At 52.6% G+C, this 27,707-nt stretch overlaps 8 protein-coding genes across 8 annotated transcripts; 5 read left to right on the top strand and 3 right to left on the bottom strand.

Annotated features, from left to right (window-relative positions):
* Nucleotides 1-370: 370 nt before the first annotated feature.
* Nucleotides 371-4,768, top strand: BROUX77_000047 (uncharacterized protein; the record flags this gene model as incomplete). Its single annotated transcript, XM_073749488.1, has 10 exons — nt 371-508; nt 571-758; nt 820-874; nt 930-1,528; nt 1,594-2,020; nt 2,091-2,246; nt 2,305-3,590; nt 3,659-3,774; nt 3,840-4,033; nt 4,103-4,768. 10 exons carry the CDS (start codon nt 371-373, stop codon nt 4,766-4,768), a joined length of 3,825 nt encoding a protein of 1,274 aa, XP_073608284.1.
* Nucleotides 4,769-5,569: 801 nt separating this feature from the next.
* On the top strand, nt 5,570-6,880 carry BROUX77_000046 (uncharacterized protein; the record flags this gene model as incomplete). The annotated part of the gene is made up of 2 exons (XM_073749377.1): nt 5,570-5,932; nt 6,119-6,880. 2 exons carry the CDS (start codon nt 5,570-5,572, stop codon nt 6,878-6,880), a joined length of 1,125 nt encoding a protein of 374 aa, XP_073608283.1.
* Nucleotides 6,881-7,916: 1,036 nt separating this feature from the next.
* Nucleotides 7,917-11,979, top strand: BROUX77_000045 (uncharacterized protein; the record flags this gene model as incomplete). The annotated part of the gene is made up of 3 exons (XM_073749266.1): nt 7,917-8,143; nt 8,220-11,214; nt 11,299-11,979. 3 exons carry the CDS (start codon nt 7,917-7,919, stop codon nt 11,977-11,979), a joined length of 3,903 nt encoding a protein of 1,300 aa, XP_073608282.1.
* Nucleotides 11,980-12,124: 145 nt separating this feature from the next.
* Nucleotides 12,125-13,039, bottom strand: BROUX77_000044 (uncharacterized protein; the record flags this gene model as incomplete). The annotated part of the gene is made up of 4 exons (XM_073749155.1): nt 12,125-12,397; nt 12,473-12,688; nt 12,826-12,903; nt 12,989-13,039. The coding sequence occupies 4 exons, from the start codon at nt 13,037-13,039 to the stop codon at nt 12,125-12,127; spliced, it is 618 nt and encodes a 205-aa protein (XP_073608281.1).
* A 4,249-nt stretch (nt 13,040-17,288) lies between these two features.
* BROUX77_000043 (uncharacterized protein) lies at nt 17,289-19,043 on the top strand (the record flags this gene model as incomplete). The annotated part of the gene is made up of 2 exons (XM_073749044.1): nt 17,289-17,653; nt 17,729-19,043. 2 exons carry the CDS (start codon nt 17,289-17,291, stop codon nt 19,041-19,043), a joined length of 1,680 nt encoding a protein of 559 aa, XP_073608280.1.
* Nucleotides 19,044-19,685: 642 nt separating this feature from the next.
* Nucleotides 19,686-20,544, bottom strand: BROUX77_000042 (uncharacterized protein; the record flags this gene model as incomplete). The annotated part of the gene is made up of 2 exons (XM_073748933.1): nt 19,686-20,286; nt 20,372-20,544. 2 exons carry the CDS (start codon nt 20,542-20,544, stop codon nt 19,686-19,688), a joined length of 774 nt encoding a protein of 257 aa, XP_073608279.1.
* A 435-nt stretch (nt 20,545-20,979) lies between these two features.
* Nucleotides 20,980-21,879, top strand: BROUX77_000041 (uncharacterized protein; the record flags this gene model as incomplete). Its single annotated transcript, XM_073748822.1, has 4 exons — nt 20,980-21,030; nt 21,171-21,187; nt 21,312-21,517; nt 21,596-21,879. 4 exons carry the CDS (start codon nt 20,980-20,982, stop codon nt 21,877-21,879), a joined length of 558 nt encoding a protein of 185 aa, XP_073608278.1.
* A 1,167-nt stretch (nt 21,880-23,046) lies between these two features.
* BROUX77_000040 (uncharacterized protein) lies at nt 23,047-23,979 on the bottom strand (the record flags this gene model as incomplete). The annotated part of the gene is made up of 1 exon (XM_073748711.1): nt 23,047-23,979. One exon carries the CDS (start codon nt 23,977-23,979, stop codon nt 23,047-23,049), a length of 933 nt encoding a protein of 310 aa, XP_073608277.1.
* Nucleotides 23,980-27,707: the final 3,728 nt, after the last annotated feature.

Below are 27,707 nucleotides of genomic sequence, written 5' to 3'. Positions count from 1 at the left end.
GCAAATTGTACTTTGCCCAGAAATGGCCGCCTAGCTCCAACCCGAGAGAGACGCCCACCTCCAATAAATAAAGCATCGCTGTATTCGTATTCGCAAAGCGGCATATTGATTAACCAAGGCGACAAGTCCACGACAAACAATCCAGCCCTGTCACCCCGTTCTTGGGCAAAACAGCGGCCCCTTTGTCTGCTTTAAAGCGTCTCCGTCTTCCCAGGCAACGCGTCCCTCCTTTCTCCTCCGCCAACCACAAGTAATTCTCGTTGTCGACCGCCTGTTCACACCACAATCTTTTGGCCCCCAACCCGCATTTTGCTCTGTTCTTCGTCTTTGCCAGAGCACGCTTTCCGCATCGCTAACACCGCCTGTCCAAATGGACAAAACACCGCGCGCCGGTCCCAAGGAGACAGGCTCTCCGCCCGCGGCCCAGAATCCCCCCGGCGGCGCCAACGCCGAGCCGCAGCCACCGGAGAGCCCCGATGCTCAGAACGGCTCGTTTGGGGATCTCGTGGTGAGTACACCAGGCGCCTCTCTTGCTCTCTTGGAAATATACTCACTGTCCTGTTTCACCAGAGAGTCTTCGCGTATACAGATCGCCTGGGCTGGATCTGCAATGCCATTGCCTTTGTCTGCATGCTCGCGGCTGGAACTATGCTCCCGCTGGTCGATGTCGTGTTTGGCCGGTTTGTGACGACCTTCAATGACTTTGCCAACAAGACGATAACTGCCTCCGAGTATCGTGACGAGGTCTCCAAGTTCACGTACGAATTCCCTTCCGGGTTGCTGCCATGGCGCACCAGCCATGCTAACATGGGCTCATAGAATGTACTTTGTCTACATCTTCATCGGCCGCTTTGTCCTTGTCTACATCTGGAGCGTGAGTGTCTCCCGGCTTGCTGGACGTCCCGGGACTCGAATCTAACAAAGTACAGACCCTGATTTCCATCTCCGCCATCCGCACAACCAAGGCGCTGCGTGTCGACTTCATCCGCCAGGCTCTCCGCCAAGAAGTCGCCTTTTTCGACACGCCGGGAACCTCGATTGCCAGCAAAGTGACTTCGAACGGCAACTTTATCAACAACGGCATTGCCGAGAAGCTTGGGCTCATTGTCCAGGCCACGTCCACCCTGATTGCCGCCTTTGTAGTCGCCTTTGTTTCTCAGTGGAAGCTCACACTCATCCTGTTCGGCATTGTGCCTGCCAATCTTCTCATCACCGGCATCTGTGTTGCGCTTGACGCCACGTACGAGACGCAAATGATGTCTGTATTTTCTCACGGGCTGGCCATTGCAGAGGAGACCTTTTCGACCATCAAGACCGTCCACGCCTTGTGGGCGCATCCTGTCATGGTGGAAAAGCTCAAGTCTATTCTCACCAAAACCTTTGAGATTGGCCGCAAGAAACACCTGGTCTACAGCGTCATGTACTCGATAGAGTTCTTTCTCATTCTCGCCGCCTATGGGCTCGCCTTCTGGCAAGGAGTCCATCGCTACATAAGTGGTGAGTTTGATGATCTTGGCAAGATTGTGACGTGAGTTCCCTCTCCCTCCACCAGGTGCTTGGAAAAAGTATAGCTAAAGTGTCTCTTGATCATAGTGTTATTTTCGCCGTCATCGTCGCCGCCCAGTCTCTTACACAGCTCGCGCCTCAAGCCATGGTCTTGTCCAAAGCCATTGCCGCCGCCAGCGAAATGTTTGAAATCATCGACCGGGCATCTGCCATAGACTCGCTTGCCGAAGACGGGCTGAAGCCTGCGTCCATCACCGGAACCATCAAGCTGGACAAGGTGAACTTTTCATACCCTTCCCGGCCCGATGTCCCGATTCTGAGGAGCATGACACTCGATATCCCGGCCGGCAAGACAACTGCGCTGGTCGGGAGCAGCGGTTCTGGCAAAAGCACCATTGTCGGGCTTGTTGAAAGATGGTACATGGCGGAGTCGGGCCGAATCACGCTTGATGGCAATGATATATCGGATCTCAACATCAAGTGGCTGCGCAACAACGTGCGCTTGGTACAACAGGTAAGACGAGCTCAGCATCACCGCCGCTATTGAAGCGCTTACACGGCTTGGACTAACCATCACCCACCAGGAACCAACACTCTTCAGCGGTTCTATTTTCGAGAATGTCGCCTATGGTCTCTCCAGCTCAGAAGTGTCGTCCAGGTCTGAAGAAGAAACGCTCGCCATGGTGCAAGAGGCCTGCATGGCTGCCTTTGCCCACGATTTCATCATGAAACTTCCCCAAGTATGCGCCTTCAAAGTCTCCCGCCATCCAGTCAGCCGATACTAACCACCGTTATCAGGGCTACAATACTGTTCTCGGCGAAAAAGGCGCCACCCTCTCCGGCGGCCAAAAGCAACGCATTGTGATTGCCCGCAGCATCATTTCCAATCCCGCCATTCTTCTCCTCGACGAAGCCACAAGTGCGCTGGATCCCGACGCCGAGAAAACCGTGCAGCTGGCCTTGAACAACGTCGCAAAGGACCGCACAATGGTGGTCATTGCCCACCGTCTCTCGACCATCAAGGACGCTGACAACATTGTTGTCATGAGCAAGGGGCAGATTGTCGAGCAGGGAACGCACCAGGAGCTCATGGACGCCCAGGGCGCTTACTATTGTCTTGTCAAAGCACAGGACCTTTACCAGGGAACCGACATGTCGCATGATGGGTCTGGCCCTGAACAAAACACTTCGGCCATCCAGGCTGCACGGACGGTATCCACCATCGCGACTGACAGGTTTGCCGAAGCCGACCCTGGCGCCGACTCGGCCAAGGACATTGCTTCCTACGGGCTTCTGCAAAGCGTTGCCAAGATCATACGCGAGCACGATGGCTACCGCTACATTTACCTGGCCTGCTTCATCATCTGCATTCTTGCCGGCTTCACATACCCAGCGCTGGCGGTGCTTTTTGCCAAAGTCATGGAGGCCATTACGCTGCCTCGCGACGAGGTCTTGGACAAGACAGATCTCTATGCGCTCATGTTCCTGGTTCTCGCCATACTAAACTTCTTTTTTTGGGGTGCTGTTGGCTGGCTGACCAGCATGATTGCCCAGGACATTCTTCGTCGGTTCCGTCTGGAAATCTTTGAAAACACGCTGCAGCAGAAAATGGACTACTTTGACGATCCCCAGAACCAGACCGGTTCCCTGGTGTCGAGACTGTCTACCGAGCCGACAAACATGGTTGAGCTCATGTCCATCAACATTGGTGTTGTCGTTTACAACATTTCCAATGTCACGAGCAGCAGCATCTTGGCCTTGGTTGTTGGCTGGAAGCTTGGGCTTGTTCTCCTATTTGGGGCCCTGATACCCATGACCTTTGGAGGCTTTCTCAAGATGATGCTCGAGTTCCGCCTTGAAAAGAGCAACTCTTCCAAGTTCGCCGCTAGCAGCGGTCTTGCTTCAGAGGCTGTCATGGCGATCCGGACGGTTTCGTCGCTTGCCCTTGAAAACAATGTAATTCAGCGCTATGAGAAGGCTTTGCACGGTATCACCAAGAATTCATGCACCGAGTTTTCCTGGATCATGGGATTCTATGCTTTGAGTCAATCGATGACATTTGAGGCTATGACGCTTGGCTTCTGGTGAGTTTAAGTCATATATCAAGAACCAACCATGGGAACGCCATCACTAACCCGAGTTATTCCCACAGGTACGGTGGACGGCTCGTTTCGACGGGTGAATACTCAACCACGCGCTTTTATATTGTCTTCCTGTCCTTTATGTTTTCCGGAGAAGCTGCTGGGGCTGTCTTCCAGTTTGCAACTAGTACGTGGACTTGCATTAATCCATAAGAACAGAAAAGAGGCTAATCTAGAGACGTTACGCATCAGATATGACCAAGGCCAAGATCTCAGCAAGCTATATATTTGGGCTTCGGGAAAAGCTTCTCGAGGTCAAGGCCGATGAGCAAGTTCGAGGCGAAACAGGCCTTCCCGAGAACGGCGCCGACATTAAGTTTGACGCTGTCGGCTTTGCGTACCCGAGCCGGCCGACGCTCAAAGTCTTGAAGGGAGTGAACCTCGAGGTAAGCGGCGCATTCTTTACAAAGCACCAGGGTTCACACAAGAAAAGAAACTAACGTCTCTCGCTTCAGATTGGGACTGGAATGTTTGTTGCCTTTGTTGGGGCTTCGGGCTGTGGAAAGTCGACCATGATCAACCTATTGGAGCAGTTCTATTCCCCGACATCCGGCAAAATCACATTCAACGACCAGGACGTTACTCGCGTCAACTTGTGCAAATACCGTTCCAAGATTGCCATTGTGCAACAGGAACCGGTCCTGTACCAAGGGTCAATCCGCGACAACATAACCATGGGCCTTGATAGTGAGTCGTGGTCGGAGGACCAGGTCATCTCGGCCTGCGAGCAAGCCAACATCTACGACTTTATCGCTTCTCTCCCCGACGGGCTCGGGACCATGTGCGGCCGCCAGGGCTTTTCTCTTTCTGGAGGTCAGCGGCAGCGAATCGCTATTGCGCGGGCTCTAATCCGGAAGCCAACCCTTTTATTGCTGGACGAAGCAACCTCGGCCCTAGACACAGAGTCGGAAAAGGTGGTCAAGGAGGCTCTGAACGCTGCCGCCGAAGGCCGTACAACGATTGCCGTGGCTCATCGGCTCTCGACCATCAAGGATGCCAACATCATTGCGGTGTTTTCGAGGGGAAACATTGCGGAGATGGGCACGCATGCGGAGCTTCTGCAAAAGCGCGGAATGTACTTTGATATGTGTGTAGCGCAGAGTCTTGGAAACGAAGCATAAAGGAGGAGAGAGGAGGCAATATATGCCGCAAGTAATACACCCGAGATAGTTAATGGTTTTCCATTTGTCACCCGCAAACCCTAAAAACAGTGTCAACAACAGGCAAAAACAACCGACCCCCCCAATCTGCGGCTAGGGTATCCCGAATCGGGTGACTACAGCCATCTAAATAACGCCGATATAGGACGAAAACAAAAAATGGCTGGCGGCGGCTCTTCACGGTCCTTATTTCCCCGGCGCTGTGCTGACTAAGACGGACTTCCCCCGCTTTTGTGCATGGCCCGTATAGAAACTGGGGCGCCAGCTTGCCTGTTTGGTGCTTTAGTGAAGGGCCAAGCGAACAGGCGCTAAAGAGTCCCCGAGTTCAGCGGCCAATCCGCCTGTAGGGGCAAGTTTGGGGGGAGGCTCTTCAGGGGCCCCGCCGCTGGTCCCCCGCTGGAAAAAAAAAATTATACAGCTCACCATGTACGAAGCGACGTTTTTTTTTCCACACAAAGAGGGACCCGTTCATTTTGAGGCAGACATTGGCCTCGATAAGGCCTTTTTTTTTTCTTCCTGGCCCCAGCGATTCTTCCCTCTCTTGAACTCTCACTCTAAATTTCTTCCTTGTCTGGTTTTTTTTGCCTCGAATTTCTCTCGAAAGTCCGCCTTTGCGATACCCCCCTCCTCTGCTTTACGCCTGCCGCATTCCAGGGCCATTTGTTGGGCTTTTCTTTGTCGTCTGTCTCGTTTTTTGTTTCGCTTGCTGTGATCGCACCTCGTTGGCTTGCTTCGCCGTTGTCCGCCACCACTCCCTCAAAAATGTCGCGTTACTTTACTTCCCGCCTGGCCTCCATGGCCGCCCCCTCCGGCCTCCGCCTCCGCTCGTCGGTTCCCAGAATTGCCCGTCCCGCCTTTTCGCAGACGCGCACCTACGCCGAGATCAAGGGCCCCAAGGAATACACCGTCAGAGAGGCCCTGAACGAGGCCATGGCCGAGGAGATGGAGGTCAACGACAAGGTCTTTGTTCTGGGCGAGGAGGTTGCCCAGTACAACGGTGCCTACAAGGTCACCAAGGGCCTCCTAGACCGCTTCGGCGAGAAGCGTGTCATTGACACCCCCATCACCGAGTCTGGCTTTGCCGGTCTTGCCATTGGTGCTGCTCTGAGTGGCCTGCACCCCGTTGTAAGTCTCTATTTCCCTCTCTCCCCGTCTCAGGCGTCTTTTGCTGTTTCAGCTTCAAGCAATCCCACTCAGTGTGGAAGCGTGGTGGTGTTGTATCTTGTCCTGATTCTGACGGACGCCATCTCCCTGCTTCGCTGCGTACATTCACCACCAATTGCTAACCAAATTCCCTCTCCTCCCATGTAGTGCGAGTTCATGACCTGGAACTTCGCCATGCAGGCCATTGATCAGATCTCCAACTCGGGTGCCAAGGTTCTGTACATGTCCGGCGGTGTCCAGCCCTGCAACATCACCTTCCGTGGCCCCAACGGCTTCGCCTCGGGTGTTGGTGCTCAGCACTCCCAGGACTTCTCCGCCTGGTACGGCTCTATTCCCGGCCTCAAGGTCGTTTCTCCCTGGTCCTCTGAGGACGCCAAGGGTCTACTCAAGGCCGCCATCCGCGACCCTAACCCCGTCGTTGTCCTCGAGAACGAGCTGATGTACGGTGTTTCGTTCCCCATGTCCGAGGCCGCCCAGAAGGACGACTTTGTCATTCCCTTTGGCAAGGCCAAGATCGAGCGCCAGGGTACCGATGTCACGCTGGTCACTCTGTCCCGCTGCGTTGGCCAGACTCTGGTCGCCGCCGAGGCTCTCAAGGCCAAGTACGGCGTCGAGGCCGAGGTCATCAACCTGCGCTCCGTCAAGCCCCTGGACACCGAGACCATCATCAACTCCATCAAGAAGACCCACCGCCTGGTGGTCGTCGAGTCTGGCTACCCCATGTACGGTGTCTCTGCCGAGATCATGGCCGTCGCCATGGAGTACGGCTTCGACTACCTCGACGCCCCTGCCCAGCGGATAACTGGTGCCGATGTCCCTACCCCCTACGCCACCGGCCTCGAGGAAATGTCCTTCCCTTCGGAGTCGCTGATCGAGAACTACATCGCCAAGACCCTCCGTGTCATTTAAGCGATTTGTTTCTTTTGCCTCTATATCACTAGCAAGACCGACCGCCTTGCCCTCTCTCCATCTCCTTCTCCCACTCTCTCCCCCTCTCTCTCCTGACGCCCTCTCTCAATGACCGCCCCCCCCCCCCCCTTCTCGCCCCATCACTCGGGACACCAAGAGGCTTCTGTTCTGTTTCTATTATCTCTGTATCTGGTCGGGGCTCCGTGTTTCCTTTCCTCCAGCTTCTTTTTTTTTATGTGTCCAAGGTTCATATTAGAATGTTACTACATTTGGATTGAATTTTCATACACTTATTGCCTCACGTAAATTGACTCGACGAAGGAGCACATTGTCTGTGTCATTTCCATGTCTGAGTAACGGAAAAAAAAAAAAGGGCTACCCGGCCAGCTGTAATCTATTGTTTTGTTCATGTCTATTCTCTCGGACTTCTTCCGAGGGCGTCACTGTATCGATATGCTAGCGTTATATAACTACTACATGCACGTTCTCCTCACTGCGCATTATTCGCCCGCTCGCTGCAAAGTCAGACTCTGGACTGAAGCAGTTGGAATCTCTCTCACTATTTCTTCACATCTCGTGCGCTTAGAACTCCTCAATTAGACGGATTCATCACAGGGCTAAATCCTGCCCAGCGACAATGAAGGACAATAGAGGGCGGCTCAATTGGGCGGAGTATCCATCCTCCGGAAAAGTTCCTTAGGGTTACATGTTATGTATGCATACTAACGACCCCTGACCTCTCGCTGATCCCTCCCCACCTTAAACCTCTTGTCGATTCTGCCAAAGCCTAAATCCCACGCCATGCCGCAGGCCACAAAGCGATGCATGTCCAAGTCCTAATAACTACGCTGGAAGCTCGATAGCTAACCCTTTAATCTTTGCCAAACGCCGAATCTAAGCAGCCTCGCAGCCTTGCATTGACTAATACACCGCGTCTCTTCCTCGGCTGCGCGTGCGAGCTGCCAGCTATTCTTTTGGCCGACTCACACATCGCCCCGTCAGCTTGTCTCTCTATTCTCAAACAGCTGCTGCAGCCATGACGTCGCCCGACGTTTCTCTCAGTGATGCTCTTGGCAGGCTCTCGCTCTTCGACTCCGACGGCCATGAAGACATCGACCAGTTCCTCTTTGACGCCTATGAGCCCGCCGGAAAGTCGGCCTCTGCCGCCCTGACCGACCCAGAGGACATCAAACAACAGCTTGAGCAGGACTTCCTGGCCCCTCCTGCGTCGTTCTCGCAAGACTGGCTTCACCAGGTTCAGCAGTATGTTCCGCCCCGGAAGCAAAGCTTGCTCCACTTCAATCTGCCCGATAGACCCTGCTAACCCCCGCTGCTACAGGAGATGGACCTCTTCTATAGAGTACTCCGACTTGTTTGCTATTGCTCCCACACAATCCCGCACCATTAGCCGCTTCCACCGGCAGGGCTTGGAGGGGCGGGTGTCCGGCCACGCGAATGTGACAGTTCCTGCCAACAGCGGTAGTGCCAAAAACTCAACCTCATTCTCTAGAAAGCCCGCTACCCGCTCCGAGTTTGTGCGCGGCGCGGCTGGGTTCTTCCCCTTCGCTCCCGGCGGGCTTGATTCGGTCGAGGCCACTGCCGCTTACGAGAACAGTCTAAGGACTCATGATGACTCTGGGCTGGCCGAAGTACAGAAGAAACTTGAGCGAGTTATTTCCATCAATGGCGATGGCACTCTTCTTGACACAGCACCGGGCCTCTCTCGTGGTATCCGGTTCGCAAATTCCACTGGGGATGCAACTGAAGCGTTGGAGATCAAGCAGGCCCTCGAAGAAGAGCCCCAAGCAGCTGACGACAGTTCCTCACATCCTGAAAACCAACCTAGAGACAGTCTCCCCGAGGACCAAAACGACCTTAATAGCGACGAAGCGGAAGAGGCCCTTGATGATGAAGAGGGCATTGACAGCTTGCTCCCAGTTGAATTCCCATCACTTGGCAGTCATGGAGCGCTTGCTGCTTCTGCAAGAAAGGCTACCCAGCAGTGGGCTCACATGGTCGACATCAACAAGGGAATGCCTAATTTCCACGAACTTGTCCCAGATATGGCGAGAGAGTGGCCTTTTGAGCTTGATGTCTTCCAAAAGGAAGCAATTTACCACCTTGAAAACGGCGACTCAGTTTTTGTCGCTGCCCATACATCGGCCGGAAAGACAGTGGTCGCCGAGTATGCGATTGCGCTCGCAGCCAAGCACATGACCAAAGCCATCTACACCTCCCCTATCAAAGCTCTCAGTAACCAAAAGTTCCGCGACTTTCGACAAACGTTTGACGACGTGGGCATTCTGACTGGCGATGTCCAAATTAATTCCGATGCCAGCTGTTTAATTATGACAACCGAAATTCTCCGGAGCATGCTCTACCGCGGTGCTGACCTCATCCGCGACGTCGAGTTTGTAATCTTTGATGAGGTTCACTACGTCAACGACTTTGAGCGTGGCGTGGTTTGGGAGGAAGTCATCATCATGCTTCCAGAACACGTATCTCTGATTCTACTGTCTGCAACTGTACCAAACACTCTAGACTTTGCGTCCTGGGTAGGCCGCACAAAAAAGAAGAACATTTACGTCATTTCAACACCAAAGCGCCCTGTTCCTCTCGAGCACTATCTATGGGCTGGGAAGGACATTCATAAGATTGTCGATGCCTCCAAGAACTTTCTTGAGCCTGGATGGAAGCAGGCCAACATGGTCCTTCAGGGTCGTGATAAAACCAAGGAGCTGGTTAACTCAAATAGCCGGGGCGGCAGCACAGCTTACCATGGCCGTGGAGGTCGCGGGGGCTCATTCGTTCAAAGAGGAGGTGGCGGTGGCCAGCGTGGAGGTCAACGTGGCGGTGGCCAGCAAAGAGGAGGTCGAGGCGGCTTCACTCCCCGTGCTAGCCATAATCCAGGCCATATGGGAAAGACTGGTCGGCCGGGCGGCTCAACCTCAGCAGCTCAAGACAAGACCCTGTGGGTTCAGTTGGTGCAATTTTTAAAGAAGCAAACACTTCTCCCTGCTTGCATCTTTGTCTTTTCCAAAAAGCGCTGTGAGGAAAACGCCGACGCCCTTAGCAATCAAGACTTTTGCACTGCCAAAGAAAAGAGCGCTATTCATATGCTCATTGAGAGGTCTATTGCCCGACTCAAGCCTGAAGACAGAACTCTGCCGCAGATTATCCGCCTTCGCGAACTTCTCAGCAGAGGTATTGCTGTGCATCACGGTGGCCTTTTGCCCATTGTAAAGGAACTTGTGGAACTTCTCTTTGCCGAAACTCTAGTCAAAGTTCTCTTTGCTACTGAAACCTTTGCTATGGGCCTCAACTTGCCTACCCGAACTGTCGTGTTCTCGGGATACCGAAAACATGACGGCCAATCTTTCCGCAATCTTTTGCCCGGAGAATATACACAGATGGCCGGCCGCGCTGGCCGCCGTGGCCTGGATACTGTCGGCTCTGTCATTATTGTTTCTCCAGGCGGTGACCAGGCTCCTCCGGTTACAGAGCTCCGGACCATGATGCTTGGTCAGCCTTCCAAGCTGCGATCTCAGTTCCGATTGACATACAACATGATTCTGAACTTGTTGCGAGTAGAGGCCTTGAAGATTGAAGAAATGATTAAACGAAGTTTCTCTGAGCACGCCACTCAACAACTACTTCCCGAGCATGAGAAGGCAGTCAAGATTTCCGAGGGCGACCTGGCCAAGATTAAACGGGACACTTGTGACATCTGTGATGAACGCATGGACGCTTGCCACGATGCGGGCCAGCAGTACATACAGCTCACTTCTGACCTTTACAAGAGCTTGATTGCCACACCCCTTGGCCGAAGAATCTTTACTCCTGGGCGGCTCATCGTACTAGACTACAATGGCATCCGGACCTTTGCCCTTATGCTCTCCAATGGGACCACCCAACGAAGTGACCCAAACACTCCCAGCGTCATGGTGCTAGTTCTCAAGCCCTACCGGGATACCAGAGACTCGACCGACCTTCTTCCCTTCTTGCCCGAGTTCATGGGCTTCTTTACTCCGCTGCAGAATGCCAAAAAGCATGTCTATACCAAAGTCGATACGGTGCCCGTCTCGCAAATTCAGAGCGTGACTCGCACCATCGTCAAGAACGTCATTCCAGAAATCTTCAATGGAGGTGACAAGTACTACAGGGCCAAGGATATACTCCATCGGTACTGCCTTCAATGGAACGACAACTTTGCCGAGGTGAATCTTGAAAAGATTCAAAACATTGATCTCCAAGACATTATCCAAAAGAGAAGCGCGCTTGAGAAGGCGGCTGTAGACCCTGCAGTAATGGAGTGCGCCCACTTTATCAAGCATGTAAGTACAATCTTTAGAGGGTCCCCTCGCACGCAAAAATAAGCATGGCTTTGTTAACTTTTTTGGCCTTGCCCTCACATCTAGTATGCCATGTGCCATGACCAATGGCTCATTCGAGAAAAGATCACCCAGCTGCGCCAATCTTTGACAGACCAAAACCTACAGCTGCTACCCGACTACGAACAACGCATCCAAGTTCTCAAAACTCTCAACTTTATCGACGACGACACCCGCATTCTCCTCAAGGGCAAGGTGGCTTGTGAAATCCACTCGGGCGACGAGCTTGTGCTGACAGAGCTGATCTTGGACAATGTGCTTGCCGACTACGAGCCTGCGGAAATCGCCGCTCTGCTCAGCGCCTTTGTGTTTCAAGAAAAGACGCAATCTGTGCCGACTCTGACTGCCAACCTGGAACGCGCCAGGGAAACCATCATCAGCATTAGCAAGAAGGTCAACGACATCCAGACGGCCTACCAGGTGATTCAATCGTCGGATGAGTCCAACGATTTTGTCAGCCAGCCGCGCTTCGGTCTGGTTGAGGTGGTTTACGAATGGGCGCGCGGCATGAGCTTCAAGAACATTACGAATTTGACAGATGTCCTCGAGGGCACGATTGTGCGCACCATTACTCGGCTTGATGAGACGTGTCGCGAGGTGAAGAATGCAGCTCGCATCATTGGCGACCCCGAGCTGTACCAGAAGATGCAGACGGCGCAGGAGCTAATTAAGCGAGATATCACGGCTGTAGCCAGTCTTTACATGTAGTTGGCAGTCATTTAACCCGTTGTAATAAAATTAAGAGAAAAGAAACAAAAAAAAGAAGCAAATAACCAACCAAACCACAGCCCAACTCCAGTCAACCCTGCCCTGTCCCGTCCATCCCAACGCACAATCATGGACTACACCAAACTCAGGCTCTTAGAGCGCGCAGTCTTTGCTGCAGCTTGTCCTCTTCCTCTGCCGTTGGCTCGCTTGTTTGCGGCTCGGTGGTGATGGGGTCTGCACTGTTGAGTTCTGCGCTCAGCTCGACGCCGGCGTCATCGGCCAGCTTGCCGAGAAGCTCGTGGACGGCGTCTTCCGACACCTGGGTGCTGGTGCTTTGTGTGATGGCGTCTTGGTAGATGCCGTTGGACATGGCGTATTCTTCGTTTTGTTGGCGGAACTGCTCGAGGGTGGATAGTGTCTGAGAAGCAGAAGAAGAAATGACGTCAGTGGTGTCGTTTCTCGCGTACTTGGCGGTGGGAAAAGAAAAACTTACCCGCTCGGGATTCATGCTGCGCTGGGCCACGGACATGGTGCGCGACGACGACGCCATCATGCTTGTCATGCGGTTCATGGCGTTGTTGGCCTGGATTTGCGCAGCAGACAGCTCGGCCATGTCGGCCATCTGGTCCATTTGCTGGGCCAGAGCCTGCTTGGAGAGCAGCATCTTGGCCTTGGCATAGGCCTTTTGGGTTTCGCCCTTCTTGAGCAGCTTTTGGTCATGGGGCAAGTGTCAGCGGTGCCCATGAATACGGTTCTCGCGCTCTAGTGGATGGCCGGGGGGAGAGGCGCAAGCGGCGCATCTTGCAGGTCGGTGGACGGCCGAGAGCGGTGCGTGGTGTGGTTTACCTCTTGGATCTGCTTCTTCAGAATGGGATCTTGTTTGGCGGCCTTTTGGGCCTCGCGGCGGGCCTGCTTTGCTTGGAACTTGTCGAGGGATATTGTGTTAGCTGGTGCGAGCTGGCGACGGGCCGTTCTGGCCTGGCGGCATCAAAGCAAGAGGCTTGCTTACCCGAGCATTGAACTCGACCTGCATGTCGCGAGCCATCTGGCGGTTGTTCATGGTGGGCGGTAGGATTTTGTTTTTGTTTTGTCGCGGCGAATTTTGAGAGGATATGACGTCGGTATTAGTCGCGAGTAACGACGATGGGCAGGCCGGCGGCAAAGGAGCAGTTAAGTTAATGAAGCACCAAAAGAAGACGAAGCGAGTGAAGCGCGAGAAATGGATGTATTGGGGGCTTTGATCAAGACTGAGGGCACAATACTAGTTGGGCGGGCAAAAAGATGATCTCAGCCTGGTGGCTTAGGAGGCGAACTTTGAAAACGGCGAGCGGCGGAGGATGGATGATGGCGGCTAGGCGGAAAGCTGTTACCGTTATCAATCCTAGCGGGGTAGTGTGGGTTAAATGGTTTAGGGTTGGTGTACCCTAGTGTGTGTCTGTAACCCTACTTATCAAAAGTCTTGATCCTCGTCTCAGCTGACTAACAAGACACCACACTTCGATCCCACAATCAACTGACCTGCAACCATCTCGCATTGCATAACCAACGACCAACTACAACTGTCGGTGTCCACAAACAGTCTCCCCCATACATCAAGACCTGCACCTGCTGCATAACCAGACCGACCACGAATGCTACACGCCCAGCCATGGAAGAACAAGCACGCAAAATGGGTTTCACCGCAAGTTGCTCTGTGTGTGGTGTTGTCAACCGAAACAAAGCAGCAGGACGCATCCATGCAGATGTCAGTGAAGAGGAGGATTGCATTGTTGAACCTATCGGACCAGACCAGAGAGCATCCCGCGTGTTTCTCCTTAGTAGCGCTAACGGCACCAAGGGTCGGCGACGGTCCGGACCGAGTGCATATCGACAGCCGCCAGGCCGTGAATGACTACACATGTGTGCAGTTGGTTGGGTAATAGTGGTAGCAGTATCTATTTGGCTATAATTACTGATTTCTATACATATATCCGTCCGAATGGCAGGTGAATGCATGCACACCATCCATACTATCTCGATCTCTCACCGCTACAATGAGCTGTTCACGTAGACTGACGATGTAGGCGAATGTCTTCCTGTGCTTCATGCACAACGCAAGTGCACCTTTTGGTCGAAATGTGGGGGACTGGCGAGATGGATTTTTTTTTACCCCCGACAGAGTATAATACGGAATGTACGGTCTGGTCTCACGGATCGCTCATTTTTCATTTTCTTTGCAAGAAATGAGATGGAAACATGATTGTTTTCGAGGGCTCTGCAGGATTTCGGGTCAAAGCGGGTATGCCGGCACGACCAAGGCAAAGGCCAAGGGGCTGAGGGTGGCTTTGGATGGATGGGTACCAGCTCCACGATCTACGATCCCACACGAGCCAGCCCCCCCCTACAAGTATAGATGTACTTGTGTGTTGAGATGGACATACGTACTCTGGGATTTGGAGTATCTCGTTAGATACGTGTAGCATACCCTGAAACGCTTGAGCCGCGAGTCTGCATACAAGTAATTCAGGCAACATTCAAAGGACGAGGACAGGACGACGGGTGAAGTTTGTCTGCTTTGGCTGCCGTGACATGAGATGGAGAGTCGAGTACAGACTGCAGCTTTCCATTGGCCGCTGTGCCACACGAGAGTCTTGGTATGTGTTGTGTCACTATCCCGCGTTGAACCTATTGCAGTTGAGCTTGACGATTCATGTATAAATCTGACTGATCTGATTGCCGTTGCATGAGAGTAAGGGAGAGCAGGGCACACAGAGAATGCATGAGGAAGAGGGAGAGAGAGAGAGAGAGACGACTAGCTATCGGTCTTCTTGAAATAGACAAGGCACTGTCACTCAAGAATAATGACTCGAGCTTCAAGGTAGTCACAGAAAACGACCAAGCTATCACCAGTTCGTGAGTTAGCGGAGATACCCAACACAACTGTACAGAACCACACTGTATAACCAAACACACGTGTAGTTATGCACACACTGGTATAACTCCCTATAGTTGGTATTTGCTTTAGTCCCGGCTCAAGTTCTCCAGCCCAGCCCAGCCCACAGGCTTGGGTGCTTGGTCGGTGCTTCGAGAACAAGGCTTGGAAGACCTTGACCCCCAGCCTGCAGAAACAGGCCTGTAAACAAGCTCCCCTCCCCCCTCTCGTCGATGGGATCCCCCCCCCCCCCAAAACCCACGCTGCTGCATCAAGCGATAGACGGGCGCCACGACGCAGGCGGGACATTGGTAAAGCAAAGGAAAGGGCAAAGGAATGGAGGGGCAGCAGTGTGAACTCGAGAGCGGAGCGGGGCACTGGGTTGGGTTGAGTTGAGTTCATACTCGAGTTAGCCCCTGAATTGAAAGTGCCACCATCGGGAGGTGTAAGCAAAGGATGGGATGGGAGACATACTGAGTGAGAGAGCGAGAGAACGAGAGAACAAGAGGAAGAGGCCCCTGCGGTGGGATTCTAAGCTAGCACAAGCTCCCTTGCCTGCTTGTCTGGTAGGGAGGGCTCAAGGGAGAGCCAGCCCGGCACAAAGGTCCCGAGCCAGAGACAGGTTTGAGGCTGGGAGCACCACAGCAGAGCGGCGGCAGAAGGCCGGAAGGCACCGCAATGTGTGTGAGTTTGTGCTTCGTTGTCAGCGTCTAGCAGAGCATCATCGGATTATGTGGTGGTTGTCGGTGGGAGCCAGAGATTGCGAGTGGCTCAGGGAGACTGACATGGCAAAGAGGCCGTAGTCATCGCAGTCAGTTCGGGTTGGCCTGTAGCACAGCTCAGTCGTGATATCCCTTGAGCCACATGTGGGGCGCGGCCAACTCCACACACATGTACCGATACATGAGGGGCCTATGAAACTTGGGGCTTGCACTGGTACCTGTACGTACTGCCACCTCGACCGATGGCTCTTGCCACCCATCGGACAGCCCCTCGAGCTAGGGCACGCACTGTTCCACAGCCCACAGTCCACGAATGACTGAAGCGTGGTGGAGGTGGGGCTTATCGGGCGGGCCATATAGCAAGGAGCCATACGTGTGCGACGGTCTGCTTTGGTAGTTGCAACTAGCTGTAGTTAGCTGGAGTTGTATCCGAATGTACATCGGGGTGCATGTGCATATGCATCTGCAACTTTTGTGAACAGAAGAACAAGTCGCAGCAGAGGAAAAAGAGCGGTGGCATATCGGCCTGCTACATCCACTTAAAGGTACAACAATGGCTGCAGCAGAGGAGTACCACAGTGGTTAAACGACTTGAGGGTTGCTTGAGGTTAGTTATACAGCCACAGGTAGCTACAAACACTCAACCACGCTCTTTCCTTCACCATCTCCTCCTGCCCCTCTCTCTCTCTCCCTCCCCCTCTTGCCCCCTACATCCCCAGATGGCAAGAAACATCGCCCTCTGAAACACTTCTACTCTTCCATCACATTCTGAGCCCCCGTCGCCTGCCCAAGCGGATTGGTCAGTTTCTCGCTCGGCCAATGGCAATGCTGCCGCCTTCGTGACCGCTTCCTTCCCTTCCCACCTTGGTATTTCCATATTAAGCACAGAATAAAGGGGTGAAAGCGGGGAGTGCACAGGAAGCAGGAATCAGGAAGTAGGAAGTTGCTGTATGTATTGTGCTCCTTTGCATTAGTATCAAGGCCCACCGCACCGTACAGTAGTTGCCAGTATGTATGTACATACATACATACATACATACATACATACATATGTACAAGCCTTCCAGCTTTCAGGGGGCCACGGCATCGCTAGCCACACCCCTCCCGTTTGCCCCCCTGGACAGAAACACGAGGTACTTTGCCAATATAGGGCCCAGGTAGCACAGTCGCATGTACCTCTTGGGGCCTCAGGTATCCACTCCACTCCGCCGCGCCACCTCGTCTTTGGAATTGCCGCTCCCAGAGTGCAAACGTGTCCTCATTACTTAAGGATGGTCTTGTCCCCCCAAAATCGTGGCACTTCATCACGCTCTGATCATCCTCAAGTCAAGTGTTCTTCCTAGTGGTCAGCTTTCCGGCTCGTTTGCCCCTTCTTTCTTTTCTTTCTTTCATTGTCCTTTTCCTTTCACTCCTATCCTCTAGTAATCCATCCATTCGCTGGTCGTCTTTGTCAACAAATCCTAGTTGACTAACCCAAATCCATCATCGTGCTGACTCAGCAACAAAACCAACCACATCAGCCATCACGTCGGTTCTCGTGACACACCCAATAGCGAACCCACCAATCAACCATCAAACACTTTACCTTCATCACCACTGGTCGCCGCCATCTCATCTCTCTAATTTTCCCACAAACTTCAAACCTCTCCTGACTTTGTGGCCCAACATCCTCCATCATGAGCACTCCTGCGGTCAAGTTTGAAAACTCGCCGACTGAGTCTGTGGTCTCTTTGCCGGGCCAGCCTTATTCTCCGCTTTTCGATCCTTCGTCCAACGAGCTTCCCACCCCTGATCATGAGTTTTCAGACCCTATGGACGAATGCTCACCAGAATCTGACTCTGAGAGCGACGAGCGTCCGCCAGAAGATGTTGTTTTAGCTGCCCTGGCCGCTAGTCTCTCTGCTGGCGATATTGCCTCTGCCGTTGCTGCCTCGTCTACGGGTGGCAGCGATGACGCGCCTGGAGCAGACAAGAAGCCTGTGAAGAAGCGGAAATCTTGGGGACAGGTCCTGCCCGAGCCCAAGACCAACCTGCCGCCAAGGTAAACAACCACGCAACTCTCAATAGTGCAACCACCATGCATTTCTATTTTCTTTTTACTAACATGCCACGATAGAAAACGTGCAAAGACCGCCGATGAAAAAGAGCAGCGCAGAGTCGAGCGCGTTCTCCGCAATCGCCGCGCAGCCCAATCTTCACGTGAGCGCAAGCGTCTGGAAGTCGAGGCCTTGGAGCGTCGCAACAAGGAACTCGAGACGCGAATCAGCCTGGTTGAGCGCGCCAACATGATCTTGATCGAAGAGCTCAACAAGGCTCGGAAATCTAGTGACTCTCCGATTTCTTCGCCTGCACTTGATGCACTTCTAGCCGGCAACACTGCCGCCATGACCTCAGACCTCTTCATGTCTCAGCAACAACACCAGCAACCTCTAGACCAGCTACTTTCAACTTCCTCTGAATTAAATAACGCAGCTTCTACCAAGGACAACACCGGCATGTCAGCCTCTACTGTTGATCCCGCATCGCTTTCCCCTCAACTCTGTCCCATGGTTGATTCCAACAAAGCCATTACCTCAAAGCCCAAGAACACCCACTCCGACAAGATCAAGTCTGAGCCGGTTGAGTCTGTGATGGCTGTCCCTGTGATGAGCTTCAAGCCCGCCAACATGACACAACGTCCTGCTGAGATGTTGTGCGACCTGCAGTGTCAGTTGGCCGGCCTGTCGCCGTCGAGAACAGCCTCACAACCATCGGCTCTAGTATGCCCAACGGCGCATCTAACGAGCCTGTTGACAGCGTCTTCGGCGCTGCTTTCAGTCTGCAAGAATCCATTGATGCAGATCTCTATGTCCTTGAAAACGGGTTCCCCTCTTCTCCCGACACCATCGATATTGACTGCCATAGTCTGGCTGGTGACTCGTCCCTCTACACCGACATCTATAACATCAACGACTTCGTCTTCCTCGATCAAGGTTGCGCCACCGAATCAACTGCACATGGGTCTGCACTCGCAGCGGACACAGAGATCGCGTTCTGCATTTCGGAATGTGAAAGTCAAAACCCTTCAGGCGATTTTAACCTGCAGCCCCAGTCTGGCGCGTCCACTTCAGGATGCGACGATGGAGGTATTGCGGTTGGCCTCTGAAGTAACACTTGACGAGTCCTTTCTCAAATGCCAGATGCTTTCTCATGTCCAGCGCGAATATCTCGACTTCCGTCTCGGTACTTGGTTCGATGGTGCGCCTATCCCGTCGAGGGAGGCGTTGTTGACGTTGTTGTGGGTTTTGAAACTAGGGGACGAGCAGATGAAGCGCGCGGTAGACCAGAATAACACTCTTGATTTGTCTTCTGTCGTGCCTCAGCCTCAGCCGTTGGCCGTATCTGAAAACTCGGGGGCCGCGGTGACTACCACTGGCAATGCTCTATTGTAATGTCGGGGTCCCACAATCACATTGTCCAATTCCGTCATGGGAATCAGAGGCTGGCTTTCTGCTTTCTGGCGATTTTGAAAGAGGATTTCTGGAAGGTTGCAGTTGCTTTTGTTTTTGAGAGTCAACTTGACACTTCACACTTCGCTTCTTCGTTGTTATTTTTGACCTACACCTTTTACTCTCTTCTTTTCTATTATTTCTTTTCATCCGTTCTTAGGTCTTTGGGTTACACTGGGAAGACGGCGGAGGAGGGCTATGAAAAGGCGTCTTGTTTTGTTTTTTGTTTTTTGTTTTTTTTGCTTCACGCCAGTCCATTTGTTAACGGACTGGAGAGGAAAATCCCCCTTTTTTTTTTACCGCGACCACCATGGAGATGGTTGACGGACTCATATTACTTTATTCACCCTATTAGAAATCTCGTGTCAGAACGCATAGAGCGTAATGGCATAGCAATGAAACGATGACAATGACTTGAAAAAGAAAACCTTGGCAACTCGTACTCTGGCATGTGAAGATTCTTGTATTAATTAAGAACCCACATACTGTGCTGTGATACTAATACATGGTGCTGTGGATATATGTCCCCATTATTGATTGATCTAGCTTTCCTGGTTCTACGCAATGTGCAATGCAATGTATCAACTAATCCTCAAATGGCATTTCGGCCATTAATTCGTCCTCGACGCTGTAGTCTGGCTCTTGAGAAGGAAGTGAAGGCCCGGGCTTTTGAGCAGTGGCAAGGGCATCGAAGCTTTCGGCCTCGGCCATCATTGCCTCCAAGTCGTCGTCAAAGTCGGGCACATCGTCGGCGGCGGCTACAGCCGTTCTCGTTGTCTCGTGTGGTTGTGGCCGTTTGGGAGAAGCATTGTACAAGTCGTCGTCCGGCGGCGACGTCTCCCGCCGACCATGCGACGGGACGCTCGGTGCGGCGGGCGCAGGCGGTGCAGCAGCATCTGTCGAGCCCTCAAACCCAATGATCTCCTCGACCGTGTCGAAGATCGACTGGCTCTTGTCGGGCTCCTCCAGCCATGTGTTGCGCTGCTTGATCATGGTCTGCTTGCGGCCGACCTTGTTCACCATGGCCATGGCGTCGACGAAGCGCGCCTTGGGGTGCAGATCGTCAAGCCACAGACGATACATGCTGAGCAGGCTGGAGGCGTCGGCCCATTCGTGGCCTTTGCCGCGGAAACGCAGCTTTTTCGCTCGGCGTCTGAGTTTCGGTATGCCGTTTTGCGAGAGTAGTCTGTTTTGGTTGGTTAGCAATGGGGGTGGTTTTTGTGGTGGTTGTTCTTTTTGTTTGCTTAAGCTACCGCAGGTAGAAACCTTACTTGGCTTCATCTAGTTTCACCGCGGGCGCGCGCGTTTTCTTGGTCACTTCAATCTCGTCGTCGATGCCCACAATGTCGTTGGAGGGCGGCGGTGCAGCATCTTGGCCAATGTCAAAGGTCTCGTTGAAGCCGTAGTCGTCCAAGCTGGACATGCGATTCGGGGAGGAGGTCATGTTGCGGGGGTGGCAGGTGTGGTTTTGGTGATGGCGGCTCGTCAATTGGTCGAGGCAGGTCGTGATGTCAACAACCTTCACGCCCGACGCGTCTGGCTCGCGTGTCCCAAAAGGGATACATAGGCACGTGGATGTGCAGGGAGGAGTGGCGTTGTGGCAGAGCTGAAATAAGCGGGGCAATGTGGCGTCTTTCTTTTTCCCGCCTCGCTTGCCTTATTATCAAGGCCGCAAGGTGCTAGCTCGAGCACCCCAGGTTCAGGAATCGAAAGCTGCGTGGACGAATCGGAGTGAGCCTACAACTCACGATCCCGTGCGAGAGACGTCACAGCAGTTCGCCGTTGTTGTTCAGTCTGAGAACAACCTCCCCGCCCGCTTTAACCGCCCCAGCTACTTTTCTACGCGCCGCTGATCAGCAATTGCTGGCCTGGACTGATCATGGCCGCCCCGACCTACTTTCCCACCAAGGTCTACGAGACCGACTACCCCGTATGTACAGTGCTCTCGGCTTGGGCCGTCCCGGCGTCTGGGGCAGCTCTGGCTCTGTGTGCCTAGCAGCTGGACCGCCTCGGCTTCCCAGCCGCTATTCCGTCTCTCTGGCGACCCAATGGCTAACCATCTGTAAATAGCTCATTGACAGTGACCCGTATGGACCACCACTCCCCTTCCTCTCTGCCGACCGATATCCAGCATCCCGAGGCTCGGCTTGATGGCTGTAACTCTGTCGCTACCCCCTGTAAGGTCGTATGCTCATGCTCTATTCATACCAGGCATTTCAAGCGCGTGATTGGCTATGCGCGCCCGTCAGACTACGTCCACGGACTTCTTGCCGCTGCCTTTGGCCCCGGCGCGCTGCTCTTCATGGAGAAGTTTGCGCCGTCGCATGTCGGAAAGGGCGGCTTTGCCCCGGCCCTGCGCCTGGCCAGTGCGGTTGGCGTGACGGGCGGATTCCTGTACTTTTACCAGCGCTCTGCTCGTGAGTTTCTGTCCCCTGGCTCGGAAATGGGAGCTGCGGATCTAGACTCGGAATGTTACTGACCAGAGTTTGCTGCAGTCCGGTTCTACGGCGCTACCGAAAACGCCCGTGAGGTCGAGCTGGACATGCGTGAGATGGTTGGCAAAGTCAAGGCCGGCCAGCCTCTTTATGGCGAAAGCCAGCTGACGCCCCATATGCAGGGTGTTGCCGCCAGACAATCGCGCTACTCGGCACTTTTCATGGGCGTCATGCCGTGGTTCAACTTTGTCAACCACAACCAACACGGTGTCGATACGGCCAAGTACTACAGACAAGCCGAGCAAGAGCTAGAACAAGAGAGAACATCAAAGACTTATGCGTAAACCGGTCGCTACAGCATCAAGACTCTCTAGACACGATACAGACAACCACAACAGAAACCGATTGGGGAACCCAAGGGCGAGCGCGACTACGGGTCGGTCAGATCGGGAAATGGAAAGAAAAGCTTTCAATAGACAACTGTGTTTGTTCCCAGACTTGGAATCGCATGTGATAGTGACCATATCCGATTCATTCGTTGGCTCCTTTGATTTGGACTAGATATTTGACATTGTTCATGGTGATCGTCGGGTGATCGTCGGGTGGTCGTGCCTCGCAAATCACACATTTCAATTCGCTGGTGTTGACTTGATTGTAATGAATGTATTCCATCGTTTGTATTCTTAATTGTCTGATGTTGTTGTTTAGCCTCTACAAACGTAGGTGCTCGACGTCGTTGACTCGACGATTCCATGGCGTTAGAGTAACACATTTTGACTCCAGGATTCCGGGCCTGTAGAGAACACGCTGGCAATATGGCTTGGCCCGTTGCTTTTCAGGAGCTTTTCCACGGCCCTTTGACTTTGCAATCTCGGTAGCGTCCGGGCTTAGCTGTCGAGATGTAGTCGTCCGCTATTGCCGGAAAACATCCCGCTCATAGGGCAAACCTTTATATGCTCTCCTAAATGGCCAATCAACAACATCACAAGACAGCGTAATTGGTGTAGTGGTAACATTAATCGTTGCCATCCGGTAATGATTTCGATTAGCCCTGGGTTCGATTCCCAGATTACGCATCGTATCACTTCGCCTCATCCTCGTGATGAGAAAATCCTTTTTTTTCATCGTCGGTGTTATCTCTGTGTAACCTCGGTGTTGAACCTTGTGAAACGTCGAGAACACTCTCTCTTTTTTCGTATGCTGGGAATTACTCAGAGTTTCAACTCAAAATCTCTAGTCACGACGCCTGTCGTATGCCGAGAGTGTCTCGCGAGTAGACAGGCAAATAAAAAATCAATCAATCAATCTAATCACGACAGGCCAGTCAATTGTAGTCACGGCAAGTCCAGTTGTCAAAGTGTAAAAATAAATGTATAGCTATGTACATGAATGAGACGGCTATGTACCTACATGCATCCAATGTGTATATGTGATATACCAGCTATCTAATGAAAGAAAGTATTTAAAATAGTGAAAAAAAAATGTGTAAAAGGCTCTCCTCTCCAGCTGATTTAAATCTGAACCTCAACATCGACCGACACAAGTCTGTGGTCGCTAATGAAGACATTCTCAACAAGGTTGTCCATGTTCTCGTAGCGAGTGACGGTGTAAGGCTGCTCCTGAGTGCCACTGCCACCAAGCCAGACAAAGTCAATGCGGCTAGTAGCCAGACCGCTCTGGAAGCCAGTAAAGGTGTTTCCAAGAGGGCCGACGTGGGCACTGGGGCTGGCAAGGTTGTAGCTGTCAGCCACGAAGCCCATCTCCACAAGGGCCTGGTAGGCGTCGCCTCCAGGGGCTGAGTTGAAGTCGCCGGTCAGCGAGACGTCGAGCGGTCCGTAGGTTCCCTGCAGAGCCTTGATATGGTCGACAACGGCCTTGATGCCCTTGCTGCGAGCCTCGGAGCTGACGTTGTCGAGATGGGTGTTGGCATGGATGAACTGGTGGCCGGTTCTGAGGTGCTTGAAGACGGCAAGAGTCACAATGCGCTTGGTCTTGGCTCCCCAGGCCGTGGAAGGCTTGTCGGGGGATTCGGAAAGCCACTTGACCTCGCTGTGCACGACCTCGAGATCCTCAGAGCGGTAGAGAATGGGGACAAACTCGCCCTTGCCCTTGCCGTTGTCACGGCCTACGCCGACATGCTTCCACGAGTTGCCGAGGTCGCCAAGAATATCTTCCAGCTGGTCCTCGAGAACCTCCTGGAGGCCAACCACGGAAGCACCGCCCGACGCAACTCCGCTGGCGGCGCCATTCAGCTGCTTGACCAGAAGGTTGCGGCGGCAACGGTCGGCTTGCACGCCACAAAGGCCGTGGTTCCAGGGCTTTTCTCCGTCCTGGCGATCACCAGCATCGTAGCGGATGTTGAAGCTGATGACGCGCAGAGGAAGAGTCTCTGCTGCGATCTGGGCAGCAAGAATCAGCGGGGCAGAGAAGAGAGACAGCTTCATGGTGAGCAAAGATTGGTTGAAACGAGTGGTGAAGAAGTGGCGAGTGTTGGGAAGACGAAAACAGATGTCGGCGATGAAAAGATGGATAGTGAATGCAAGATGAATGGATGCAAAGGAAAAAGAATGAGTGTACGCAGAACGAACAGGATCAAGATGCAAGTTGAGTCGGTAAAGAGAGCAGAAGAAGAAGAGGAAGATGAAGAAAAGAGTGGCTGTCAAGATGAAGAATTTGCAAAAGCCATGCAATCAATGCTGTGAAAAGAAGGGCAATCCTTTGGAGGGGAGATGAAGAGAAGAAGCAACAAGTGCCGCTCTCGAGGGCGCAGACACGGCGGCCTTTTATCACAGTCCCAAGCCTGATGCTACCAAGCCGCGATGCTTTGAAATACGCCCCAGCCAGCCATTCCGCGTGGGATTCTTCAACGCTGCGATTATAATTAGACCATGGCGACTCTGTAGCTGCCAAGACGACGATTCATTGCATGCCCAAAGCTCTCAAACCCGACTCTTAGCCTGGGCTCAAGGCATGAGGCCCAAGACCCAAACCCCCAAGCCCAAAGCCACAAGCCCTGGAGCCACCGGGCCACGATCTCCAGCCGGCGGTGCACAGGCCCTAGATTGGAAACCGCGGCGAAAGTAAGGTAGACGCATAATCAAATCGTCCCTAGGGGGCCTTTGTGTAAGTGGGGCACACGCGCCAAAATTAGAACAGCCATCCCAAGTATGAAGTTATCGAGATGAAGGCCGTGTAACTCGATTTGACGAGCAGGACTCGCGATGCAAGGCGGATGGCGGTTTCGGGGGGAAGAAAGAAGAGAGGGTATTTGTTGGTTGGGGAAGACTTGTATCAACTGGACGGTGCACTGTGTTTGGAACTCAGCCCTTTCTTCACAATGCATAGTCCCCCAGCTATTAGCCTTTCTTCTTCTGGGGCTCAGCGTCATGCTGCCGTTGGCCATGCCTCGTAGTCCTTGCGCCGGTTGGTATCCATCATGCCCTATGAAACAAGCGCCTCAGTCGCCCCATCCCACGACAGCGTACACTTGTCTGCATCTATCGACATACTTTAGAATTAAGCATTCCAAGGATTTTCAGACATGGCGGGCAATCTCCTGGGCTTTATCCTGTTCATTTTTACCAACACGGCCATGATCAACGCCTGGTCCTAGTTTGAAACACGCCAGGCTTGGCCAGACTTAGGAGACTGACATCGCTAGCTCCAGCAAGGAAAAGCAACGCAACTATTAGGGTTCATTCCATGTGGACGCACCAGGGTTTGAGAACATCCAGACTTGTATTGACATGGGGCTAGAACAGGGAGGAGGAGGGGGCTAGGGAGGCCTGCACTCTGGTGTTGGTTAATCTGGAGGCAAGGTTGGATGTTGATGGGTTCCAGGGACTTGAGACTCGGATAACTGGGGTTTTGTCAGGCAAACTGGTGTGTTTGTTCGCGGGAAAGATGAGTGAGTGTTTTGTGACGCAGTGGCATTTCTCATGTTTTGACAGCTCCATGCTTATTCTGTAGGTATTTCTACTGAGTGTCCAAGTGTTCTGCCTGACTTGTAATTCCAACTGCTTTCAACTAATGCACAATGGTTGCGTCATACACATGCAGAAATGACTGGTTCGAGGCAACCGGATCACAAAGGAGCCTGCCTGCCACTTGAAGGCCAAGGACAAGACCAAAGGATCAAGGCGGGAGCAAGCAATGACCTGTCTATGCAGCAGGCCGTCAGAGGCAGTATCACGAGCACATACAGCCATACGACAGACGGCAGACGGCATAACTACTTGCTTCATCCCTTGTGACCTTGGCCTGTGATTCCTGCTTGGCGTCCCAAAGATAGACAAGTGTATATGTATAGTTGCAAAGTAATATGTACGCTTGTAGCAGACACATATTCATGCAGCCAACTACGTCAAAGACACTTGGGTATGCACTTCAACAGAGTGTCGTTTGATTCAATCCGAGCGTAGGCGTAGTCACATGCCACTTGCGAGATGTGATTTCGGCCGGGCTTATGTACAAATAAGCATACATACATACATATGTTGTACATGAGCACACCATAGAGTGGCAAGAGTCGCAGTAGATCCTGCTGTTGGGATGAGGATGAGGATAAGGATGTGGGATATGTGATTTGGGGGCTTGCCATTGTGTCTAGTTACTGTGGACGCAAACCCATCCCTGGGAAACGAGGACAGATACTGACATCATTCCCTTGGACAGTAGCATTCCGCCATGAGAGTTTGAAGTTAATTACCTCAGCGCCCACGTCCTCGTGTCGGAGTTGTGGTGGAAATGCTTCCACAAGGCCTTACCCCGCACTGACCCTGGCACTTGTACACAAGTGCGCTGAGGCTGTAAACCTACATGCACATATGTATGTACACAGTCGCATACAGACGTAGTTACAACATGCGCAACGAGTTGGCTACAAGCATCTGTGAGCGCTATCTCTAAATCCGCTCCGCTAGTGCCATCCAGGAGGTTGGTAGCCTCACCATAGTCTTTTTTTAAGAAAAGGGGACCGACAGGCTAAAGGCTCAAAGACGCAGCCTGTAACTATGGTCTGAACTAGTTGCACGTCGAAAACTGTATGGGCATATAGATCTGAGGACTCACTGTACGGGCTGACTAAGCCGAGAGCCGTAGTTATTGACTCGAGGTCGGTGTGCCTTGGGGCTGGTGGCAAGTGCGACAAAGTGGACTCGGGGATCTTGCCATTGTGTTTGGTTTCGGCCCCACAAAAAGAAAACAACTCTCAGCGTAACTTTTGTCTCTAATAACTAACTACACAGTTCTCAGAGTACTTTCTGTCTTGGATCAGAAAGTCTCGAACCATATCAATCGAGGGGACATATCACTCCTCCCTTTTCTAGTTCAACTAGGAAGCAAGCCATCCGACTAGAGGTAGCTGCAAAAAGGAAGGCGAAGAAGTCGCGAGCGAAATAGGAAAGCAGGACTCGAGAAATCGTCCAATCTCGAGACCGCATTCGGCGTCGAGTCCATGCGGGCTTGAAAAGAAGAAAAAAAAAGAGGTTCGAGCCGCATTGACATATTGCGGAAGAGAAAACAGATACCGCGCCTGGGAAGAATTTCCGAGTTCATAACTACAATCAACAAATAACTAGTTAACTAATCACTGAACTAACCATGTAACTTTGTAACCAGCTATTGCTTGCTTAGCATGCAGCCAACGGATGACGCTCTTTCTTAGTGCACGTCTATTTTCCATGCCTGGAATTCCTTTTCTTACCTTTTCTTTTCTTCCTTCTTCTTCTTCCTCTACTTTGCGCAATATCACGTCTGTGCTTTGGCCTGGAATTGGCTTTTTGGTGATAACTATCACAAAAAAAAAGAAAAAAAAAATCAAACCACCAAAAAACACGACCGGGATATCATCTCTTTCCAGCCCGCCCTCCCCTTCCTCCCTCCACACCCAATCCTTCCTTGTCCCCCATTCCCCTACCGCCAGAAAACCTGTCCGCCCGCAGCTCGCTCTGTCTGCTCTGTCTCCCACAGCAGCGGTCGGTCGCTTCTGCTTCTCCTTTTTTCTCCAACTGCTGGGCAAAAACGTCATAGTTCAAGTCTAGGCTTGTTCTGGTTCTTCCAAACACAAGTGACTTTTCCTGCCTCCTCTTGACCCCAAAGAGGACATAGCATACATACCGCGAGGAGGGGGCTTCTTGATATTTTATACAAGACTGCCAGAGCCTTCTTTTTC

The sequence above is a fragment of the Berkeleyomyces rouxiae genome, assembly GCF_048999995.1.
Source record: "Berkeleyomyces rouxiae strain 22BRR77 chromosome Unknown BrBRR77_ptg000001l, whole genome shotgun sequence".
NCBI classification, from domain to species: domain Eukaryota; kingdom Fungi; phylum Ascomycota; class Sordariomycetes; order Microascales; family Ceratocystidaceae; genus Berkeleyomyces; species Berkeleyomyces rouxiae.
The sequence above is the reverse complement of the archived record's forward strand: the minus strand, read 5'-3'. Positions and strand labels throughout refer to the sequence as shown.